The 9,365-nt window shown below is 73.1% G+C and overlaps 1 protein-coding gene across 1 annotated transcript in view; it reads left to right on the top strand.

Annotated features, from left to right (window-relative positions):
• Window positions 1–9,071, top strand: part of FMNL3 (formin like 3) — a gene marked incomplete at both ends in the record, with an annotated part of 10,878 nt that extends 1,807 nt beyond the window's left edge. The window contains 25 exon segments of the mRNA XM_082011787.1: window positions 609–692; window positions 775–855; window positions 937–1,013; window positions 2,130–2,213; window positions 2,587–2,739; window positions 3,539–3,647; window positions 3,736–3,812; window positions 3,890–3,983; window positions 4,207–4,281; window positions 4,374–4,484; window positions 4,561–4,710; window positions 4,815–4,916; window positions 4,995–5,241; window positions 5,445–5,513; window positions 5,734–5,858; window positions 5,938–6,140; window positions 7,089–7,323; window positions 7,415–7,483; window positions 7,590–7,670; window positions 7,775–7,904; window positions 7,985–8,145; window positions 8,401–8,502; window positions 8,592–8,681; window positions 8,774–8,885; window positions 8,980–9,071. Of these exon segments, the coding sequence (XP_081867913.1) occupies window positions 609–692; window positions 775–855; window positions 937–1,013; window positions 2,130–2,213; window positions 2,587–2,739; window positions 3,539–3,647; window positions 3,736–3,812; window positions 3,890–3,983; window positions 4,207–4,281; window positions 4,374–4,484; window positions 4,561–4,710; window positions 4,815–4,916; window positions 4,995–5,241; window positions 5,445–5,513; window positions 5,734–5,858; window positions 5,938–6,140; window positions 7,089–7,323; window positions 7,415–7,483; window positions 7,590–7,670; window positions 7,775–7,904; window positions 7,985–8,145; window positions 8,401–8,502; window positions 8,592–8,681; window positions 8,774–8,885; window positions 8,980–9,071 (2,913 nt within the window).
• Window positions 9,072–9,365: the final 294 nt, after the last annotated feature.

The raw sequence follows: 9,365 nt of genomic DNA, 5'->3' as shown, positions 1-9,365 counted from the left end.
ACCAGGGGAGGGATAATTTTAGCTGCCACGGGGCGGGTGAAGCGCCGGCACCTCCCCGCTGCGGGCGATGGCCGGCTCCTGCTCACGGCACTGCCCGCGAGCCGCCTCGCCGGGGTGTCATCGCCCGCTGGGGCAGCCCCGAGGCCACGGCATCCCCGGTTTCCACCGTGACATCTCATTTGTGCCCTTGGTGATACCGGCACCCCGGGATGCATCCTGCACCAGCGGTCCCTGGGGTTCCCCCCGTGAAGATGCCCAGCACCCCGGCGAGCCGGGCATCGCCGCCGGCCTTCGTGCTGCGGTCGGGGAGTGGCGGCTGCGGTTTGCCGGCGAGGAAGCGGGTGCAGACAGGAAGGACGGGTCGGCGCTGGGGAGATTTGGTGCTGCCGGCGGCTGGCACGTGGCGCTGGTGGCTCTGCCGGCACTGCCGTCCCCGCGGCAAGCGCGTGGCCCCGTGCCCACCAGTGCCTCCCAGTGCCAGGGACCTTGCCCGTGCCGTGGGACTGGGTGCCGTGGGGGGGGGCGCTGGCTGTGCCATGGGGCTGGGTGCCCTCAGGGGGGCAGCGTCCCCGTGTGCCCCAGGGTGACGCCCCCCCATCTGCCCCCAGAGCTCCATGAACCTGCCCCCGGACAAAGCCCGGCTCCTGCGCCAGTATGACAACGAGAAGAAGTGGGACCTCATCTGTGACCAGGTGGGGGGCTGAGGGGCTGGGGGGGGGTCCTGGAGGGGCTGTGCTGCCGTGCCGGTGTCACCAACCCCTCCGTGCCCCCCAGGAGCGGTTCCAGGTGAAGAGCCCCCCCCATGCCTACATCCAGAAACTGCGCAGCTTCCTGGAGCCGGGCGTCACACGGAAGGTGAGGGGCTGGGGGGTCCGGGGGGTGGCCGGGGGGCTGGTGGCCATGGGGGGGCACGGCTCAGCCTCGCTCTGCCCCCAGAAGTTCAGGAGGAGGGTGCAGGAGTCGACCAAGGTCCTGCGCGAGCTGGAGATCAGCCTGAGGACAAACCACATCGGGTGAGCGCAGGGGGCCGGGGGTCCCGGGGGGGCGCGGGGTCCCGGGGAGGGGCACAGGGTCCTGGGACCGGCCCCGCTGCAGCTGCAGGGGAAGTCAGAGGCGCTGCAGGAACTGGGCCGGTTCCTGCCCCGGCCGTGCCGCGGGCCAGGGCCGCCGCGGGCAGGTCCCGAGGGCGGATGCCGCGGCGGATGGGCCGGTGATGACGCCCTGCGTGAAGCAGCATGGACGGATCCCGCCCGGCTCCTCCCGGCACCGGAGGGCTCAGCACTGGCTCCGAGCCGGTGGCACCCCGGCCCTGCACCGGCGCGCGAGGAGATGCAGCAGAGCCGTGCGGGCTGGCCGGAGACGTCACCGGGGACGGCTGGGACGTCACTGGCGGGTGCCCGGCTCCGCGGTCGTGCCCGCGTGCTCAGGGCGGCTCGTGCACGTGCCAGGCTGGGCCCCACCGCCGGCCCCGCCGCGGCCGTGCCGCGCGGCTCTTCCCCGCCCGCGGCCCGAAAATAGCAGCAGCCGGAGACAGGAAACGGGCTGGGGCGAGGGGCTGGCGCCGGCAGGAACGGGGCGGCTGCGGCCCCCCCGGCTCCCGCTGCTGCCGGACCCGCCGCCCCCGGCCGCGGGCAGGGCTGCGGGCAGGGGCACGGGCAGGCGCGGGGACCCCGAGGCCGTGCGCGCACACCCGGGTGCAGCCCTCTGTGCGCGCACGCGCCGTCTGCACGCGCCGTGCACCCCTCTCCGTGCACACGCGCATCCCTTGCACGCCCCCCCCCCCCGCCCCTGGGTGCATCCTTGCCTTCACGGCACCTCACGTGTGCACCCCAACACCCTCAACACCCCGGGGTGTCCAGGGCTGGGGGCACGGTCCCAGCACCCAGCTCAGCTTCCCGCCTTGCGCCCGGGGCCGAGCCCTCCCTGCCCTGCAGCCGGCAGATAAAGCCGCGCCGGTGCTGGCACCGGCGATAGCAGAGGGGCTGCAACCGCCACCGGAGCCCCGGGACGCCCCCGCTGCCCCTCCCCATCCCTGTGCCGGGCCGGGGGTCCCCACGGTGGGGGGGCATCGTGCTGGGGGTGGGGGGTCCCCGGCTCCTGCGGGGCCTGATGGGTGCCTGGTGCTGTAGGTGGGTGCGTGAGTTCCTCAACGACGAGAACAAGGGGCTGGACGTGCTGGTGCATTACCTGTCCTTCGCGCAGTGCGCCGTCATGTGAGTAGGGCGCAGGGGGTCCCTGGGGCGCAGGGGGTCCCCGGGGTGCTGGGGGACCTGGGATGCGGAGGGTCCCGGTGCCCCATGGCAGCTCCCGGCTGTGGGCAGCCGATACCGCTCGGCCCCTTATCGACACCGGGGCAGCCTGGCCGGCACGCGGGGACCCGCCTGCCGTGGGGTCCCGAGGGACACGGGACGCTCGGCCCCCTCCCACCCGCCGGGGCTGGGGGTCCCAGGGCCGCCCTCGCACCTCTCCCTGCCCCGCCGCTGCCCCGCCGCCGCCCGCTTCAGCGCTTGCCGCGGTGGCTGCGCCGCTCCGCGCCGAAGCCGTGTGCCCCCCCCCGCCCGCCCACCGCGCGCGTGTCCCACCCAGGTTGGATTTTGAGGGCCTGGAAGGCGGCGAGGACGGCGCGCTGGAGAAGCTGCGCGCCTGGAGCAGGTCCATCGAGGATCTGCAGCACCCCAGCGCCCTGCCCGCCCCCTTCGCCAGCAGCCTCGCGCGCTCTGCCCGCCAGACCGCCCTACGGTACGTACCCGCCGCGCCGGCCGGCTGCAGGGGTACGTCCGGCCGCTGCGCCCAGCAGCCGCCCCGCTCCGCCGGCTCCGGTCGGCCACGGCGCTGCCGCTCGTTGCGTGCCGCGCCGCCGTCCCGCCACGCCGTGCGCCGCACCCAGCACCATCCTGCCATGGCACGTGCCACGCACCGTCCCGCCCGTGGGGCACGCTGTGCCGTGCGCGCTCCTGCCCTGGGCCGCGCGCCGCCGCGTGCGCGGTACGTGCCGTGTGCTGCCGTGGCACGCGCCACGCGTGCCCCGTCCTGCGCTGCCTCGCGTGCTGCCGGCCGTCCGCGCCGTGCCCCGCCAACCCGCAGTAGCTCGGCGCTGCCGTCCCCGTCCTGCCCGCGCCGCCCGCCCGTCCCTCTGCCTGCCGCGGCCGCGCTGCCTCCGCTCGCCCCCGCTCCGGCCCCAGGCCCCGGGGTAACGCGCCCCGTCTCTGCTTCCAGGGCCGGGTGCCCCCTCTCTGGCTGCGCTCTCTCTCTCTCTCCTCCGCCCGCCTCGCCGCTCGCCCGCCGGGTAAGTACCGGCTGCCCGGGGCCGGCCCGGCGCTCGCGGCGGCTTCGCTCCGTGTCTCTGCCAGCCTCTGTCCCTCTCGCCCTCCAGCTGCTTCTCTCTGCCTCTGCCCCTCTGAGACCCCCCCGTCCCCGTGCGGTCCCCACCCCGGTCCCCGCCGTGGTCCCAGGGGGCCGGTTCCCGCCCGGGCGAGCGCTGGCCGTGCAGCACCGGCGGTGCGCGGGTCCCGCTCACCGGCGCCCGGTGTCCCCCCAGCTATGGCACGCTGCCGAGCCGCAGGGCGCTGAAGAACTCGCGCCTGGTGAGCCAGAAGGATGACGTCCACCTCTGCATCATGTGCCTCCGGGCCATCATGAACTACCAGGTACCGCTGCCCCGCGGAGGGGGGACGCCGATGCTGCCGCTGCCACCGCGCCGTCCCCGCTAACGCCGTCCCCGCTCCGTCCCTACAGTACGGCTTCAACCTGGTCATGTCCCATCCCCACGCCGTCAACGAGATCGCCCTGAGCCTCAATAACAAGAACCCGAGGTAAGGAGAGGGTCTGGCGGGGGGGGGTGTCCCCGGCGCCGGCCGGGTGCGAGGGTGCCGGTGCGGCTCTGCCCTAGGACGAAGGCGCTGGTGCTGGAGCTGCTGGCGGCCGTCTGCCTGGTGAGGGGCGGCCATGAGATCATCCTCGCTGCCTTCGACAACTTCAAGGAGGTACGGGGGGAGCGGGGGCAGCAGGAGCAGGCGGGGATGGGAGCACTGGGAGCACTGGGGGCACCGGGACCGGGCTGGGATGGGGAGTCTGGAGCCAGGCTGGAATGGGAGGTCTGGGGGCACCAGGACCAGGCTGGGATTAGGGGACCGGGGCTGAGGGGATGGGGGGCCGGAGGCTGGGGGGGACCGGGCCAGGTTCACCCCACGTCCGCCGCCCGCTCAGGTCTGCAAGGAGAAGCACCGCTTCGAGCGGCTGATGGACTACTTCCGCAACGAGGACAGCAGCATCGACTTCATGGTGGGACACGTGGTGCTGGGCGAGGGGGAGGGTCTTTTGGGCTGGCAGGGGGTGCTGGGGGGGGCTCCTGGTGACCCCAGCCCTGCCCGCAGGTCGCCTGCATGCAGTTCATCAACATCGTGGTGCACTCGGTGGAGGACATGAACTTCCGCGTCCATCTCCAGTACGAGTTCACCAAGCTGGGGCTGGAGGAGTTCCTGCAGGTACGGGGGGTCGGGGGGCCGGGGGGGCCGCCCCAAGGAGCCCCCCCCGTCCCTGGCACCGCCCCGATGCCCGCAGAAGTCGAGGCACACGGAGAGCGAGAAGCTGCAGGTGCAGATCCAGGCGTACCTGGACAACGTCTTTGACGTGGGGGGGCTGCTGGAGGATGCTGAGACCAAGAACGTGGCCCTGGAGAAGGTGGAGGAGCTGGAGGAGCATCTGTCCCACGTACGTGAGGGCGGGGGCACGCAGGGACGCTCCTCGCCGGGTCCCAGGGTCTGGCTTGGCGGGGTCCCCGGGCCGGTGTCACGGCCGCGTCCCCCCCGCCGCAGCTAACGGAGAAGCTGCTGGACCTGGAGAACGAGAACATGATGCGGGTGGCGGAGCTGGAGAAGCAGCTGCTGCAGCGGGAGAAGGAGCTGGAGGTGGTGAAGGTGCGTGGGGGGGCCGTGGGGGCCGGGGAGAGCGGGGCAGGGTCCCGGCCCCCCCAGCCTGACGCTCCCCGTCCCCAGGAGACCTACGAGCACACGAGCCACCAGGTGCACACGCTGCGGCGGATGATCAAGGAGAAGGACGAGGCTTTCCGGCGGCGCTACGGCTCCGAGCCGCCCCCCGTGCCGAGCGCCGAGCCCCCTCCCCAGCCCGAGCCCGAGCCCCTGGAGGAGGCCTTGCGGCTCCCCGTCCTGCCCCCCGTGGAGTCTGCGCCCCCCCCGCCCCCCCCGCCGCCCCCCCCACCGCCCCCCGCACCCCCCCTGCCAGGTGAGGACTGGGTTGTCCCCGGGGCGTCCCCAAAACTGGGGCGTCTGGGAGCTGGGCTGTCCCGAGGACTGGGGCATCCCCGGGATGGGGGTGGGCTCCAAAACTGGGGTGTCCCCCGTGCTGGGCCACTCCCGAGGCTGGGGGGTTCCCAAAACCGGGCCATCCCTGCTGGGGCGCGGTCTGACCCCGTCCTCCCTCCGCAGGCAAGTGCCCCCCGGCCCCGCCACTGCCCGGGGCTTCGCCCTCCATCGCCCTCACCGTCGGGCTCTCGGGTAGGTGGGGAGCGTGGGGGGCCGTGGGGACAGGGGCGGGGAAGGGTGGCAGGGACCAGGGTTTTGGGGTTGCGGTGGCCAAGGGACGGGTGCAGGGACCACGGCGCGGGGATGGTGACAGCCTGGGGACCGCTGCCTCGGGCTCGGGTGGCTCGGGGTGGGCAGAGGACACGTCCCGCTGCCCCGGCGGGCGCTGAGCCGGCTCCTGCCCCGCCGGCAGCCATCCGGATCAAGAAGCCCATCAAGACCAAGTTCCGCCTGCCCGTCTTCAACTGGACGGCGCTGAAGCCCAACCAAATCAGCGGGACGGTGTTCAGCGAGCTGGACGACGAGCGGGTGCTGGAGGTGAGCCCCGGGTCCAGCCCGAGCGGCGGGGCGGGTGCCACCGCGGCCGCCTCTCCGAGCCCCACCCTCGCCCCACCAGGACCTTGACCTGGAGCGCTTCGAGGAGCTCTTCAAGACCAAGGCGCAGGGTCCGGCCCTCGACCTCGTCTGCGCCAAGAACAAGGCGTCGCAGAAGGCGGCCAGCAAGGTGACGCTGCTGGAGGCCAACCGCGCCAAGAACCTGGCCATCACCCTGCGCAAGGCGGGCCGCGGCACCGAGGAGATCTGCAGGGCCATCCACACGTACGTGCCCCCGCGCCGGGGCGCAGCGGGGGGCCGGGGGGGGGCCGGGGGGCTGGCTGGGGTGCAGGGCTGCCCTGGCAGGGTGCAGGGGGGCCGGCTGGGGTGCACGGGGTTTGACAGGGGTGCAGGGGGTTTGGCTGGGGTGCACTGGGGCCAGGCAGGGTGCAGGGGGTCTGGCTGGCATTCAGGGGGGCCAGGCTGGTGCAGGGGCTAGGCTGGGCGCAGGGGTGCCCAGGCAGGGTGCAGGGGGTCTGGCTGGGGTGCAGAGGGGCCAGGCAGGGTGCAGGGGGTCTGGCTGGGGTGCAGTGGGGCCAGGCAGGGTGCAGGGGGTCTGCCTGGCATTCAGGAGGGTTAGGCTGGGCGCAGGGGTGCCCAGGCAGGGTGCAGGGGGTCTGGCTGGGGTGCAGTGGAGCCAGGCAGGGTGCAGGGGGTCTGGCTAGGGTGCAGAGGGGCCAGGCAGGGGTGCAGGGGGTCTGTCTGGGGTGCAGTGGGGCCAGGCAGGGTGCAGGGGGTCTGGCTGGCATTCAAGGGGGCTAGGCTGGGCGCAGGGGTGCCCAGGCAGGGTGCAGGGGGTCTGGCTGGGGTGCAGAGGGGCCAGGCAGGGTGCAGGGGGTCTGGCTGGGGTGCAGTGGGGCCAGGCAGGGTGCAGGGGGTCTGCCTGGCATTCAGGAGGGTTAGGCTGGGCGCAGGGGTGCCCAGGCAGGGTGCAGGGGGTCTGGCTGGGGTGCAGTGGAGCCAGGCAGGGTGCAGGGGGTCTGGCTGGCATTCAGGAGGGCTAGGCTGGGCGCAGGGGGTCTGTCTGGGGTGCAGTGGAGCCAGGCAGGGTGCAGGGGGTCTGGCTGGCATTCAAGGGGGCTAGGCTGGGCGCAGGGGTGCCCAGGCAGGGTGCAGGGGGTCTGGCTGGGGCGCAGCAGGGAGCCGATCCCCGACGGCGCGGGCGCGGGGCAGGTTTGACCTGGCGACGCTGCCCGTGGACTTCGTGGAGTGCCTGATGCGGTTCCTGCCGACGGAGGCGGAGGCGAAGGCGCTGCGGCAGTACGAGCGGGAGCGCAAGCCGCTGGAGGAGCTGGCGGACGAGGACCGCTTCATGCTGCAGTTCAGCAAGGTGGAGCGGCTGCCGCAGCGCATGGCCATCATGGCCTTCCTCGGCAACTTCGCCGAAAACCTCCAGATGCTGACGCCGGTACGGAGCCGGGGAGGGGCGGGATGGCACTTCACGGGGGGTGCCCGGGCCCCGCGCCCCAGCTGAGCCCCCCTGTCTTGTCCCCCTGCAGCAGCTCAACGCCATCATCGCGGCCTCGGCCTCCGTCAAGTCCTCCCAGAAGCTGAAGCAGATGCTGGAGGTGAGCGTAGCGGGGGACCAGGGGATGGGGGGGCCCGGGAGTGCTGCCCTCCATCCTCGCTGTAGCTGGGTGGGGGGTCCTCCCTGACCCCCCCCATCCCCTGCAGATCATCTTGGCGCTGGGCAACTACATGAACAGCAGCAAACGCGGCGCCGTCTACGGCTTCAAACTGCAGAGCCTGGACCTGGTGGGCACCCCCGGATCCCCTGCCCGCGTCCCTGGGACCGTGTGGGCTCCCGGGGGTCCCATCCCACAGCCCTGACACCTCTCCCACCCCAAATCACCCTGCAGCTCCTGGACACCAAGTCGACGGACAGGAAGATGACGCTGCTGCATTTCATCGCGCTGACGGTGCGGGAGAAGTACCCCGAGCTGGCAACCTTCTGGCAGGAGCTGCACTTCGTGGAGAAGGCGGCCGCAGGTGCCCCCCCCGTCCCCGCACCCCTGGCTCGCCATCCCCTGGGGCCCTGGGTCCCCTGACCTGTCCCCGCGTCCCCGCAGTGTCCCTGGAGAACGTGCTGCTGGACGTGAAGGAGCTGGGCCGGGGGATGGAGCTGCTGCGGCGGGAGTGCGGGCTGCACGACAACAGCGTCCTGCGCGCCTTCCTGGCCGCCAGCGAGGGCAAGCTGGAGCGGCTGCAGAAGGACGCGCGGACGGCCGAGGTGAGGGCTGCGGAGCGGCTGTGCTCGCACGCCCCTCGTGCGCGCCTTGGCACGGGCGCCTCGCTCTGCGCGCCCCTCGTGCGCGCCTTGCTTTTCACGGCCCCCGTCCGTGCCTTTGCGCGCTCCTCGTGTACGCTCGTCTTGCTTTGCGCGCTCCTCGTGCGCGCCTCGCCTTGCACGCCCCTTGTGCCGGGAGGCCGCCGGTTGCCGCGGGACGTGCAAGGTCATCGGTGACCGCTCCATCCCCCGCGCCAGGACGCCTACAACACCGTGGTGCGGTATTTCGGCGAGAGCCCCAAGACGACCCCCCCGTCCGTCTTCTTCCCGGTCTTTGTCCGGTTCATCCGTTCCTACAAGGTGAGGAGGGGCCGGGAGGGGCTGCGCGGGGGGCCAGTGACATGGGTGTGGGGGGGGCTGGCTCCCACTGCCGCCCCTCGCCCCGGCAGGACGCGGAGCAGGAGAACGAGACGCGGAAGAAGCAGGAGGAGGTGATGCGGGAGAAGCTGCTGGCGCAGGAGGCTAAGAAGCAGGAGAAGGTGAGCGCGGGTGGGCGCGCGGGTGTGCCGGGGAGGGGACAGGGAGGGGACACCCGTGTCCCCAACCTGCGACCCCTGCGCCTGCCCCGCAGCGGAACAAGTGGCAGCAGCAGGAGCTGATCGCGGAGCTGCGGCGGCGCCAGGCCAAGGACCACCGTCCCGTCTACGAGGGCAAGGACGGCACCATCGAGGACATCATCACCGGTACAGCGCCCGCTCCCCGCCGCCCGCACGCCCGCGTCCCGCCCGCGTGCGGGGGCTGACGTCCCCCTGTCCCCCCGCCCGTGCCCCCCTGCAGCGCTGAAGAGCGTCCCCTTCACGGCCCGCACCGCCAAGCGGGGCTCGCGCTTCTTCTGCGACCCGTCCCACCACGACGAGTCCAGCTGTTAGCCCCCAGGTACCGCCTGCATGCCCGCCCCCCGGGACCCCCCGGATCCCCCCCGGCCCTGCACGTCCCCTCCTGCACGCCCCCTCCCCGCATGCTGTCAGCCCGGGGTGCCCAGCACCCCCCCCCAGCCACTCGGCGCAGAGCAGGGTCCTGGTGTGGGAGCCTGGTGCAAGGCTGGGGCCTGGCACAGGATCCCGGTGCAAAGATGGGGTCCCGGCAGAGGATCCCAGCACAGGATCCCAGTGCAAGGCGGGGTCCCGGCACAGGATCCCAGTGAAAGGCTGGGGCCCGGCACA

This window comes from Phaethon aethereus (genome assembly GCF_964289735.1).
Source record: "Phaethon aethereus genome assembly, chromosome: 29".
Lineage (NCBI taxonomy): Eukaryota > Metazoa > Chordata > Aves > Phaethontiformes > Phaethontidae > Phaethon > Phaethon aethereus.
Note: the sequence above shows the minus strand (reverse complement) of the source record. Positions and strands in the feature narration are given on the sequence as shown.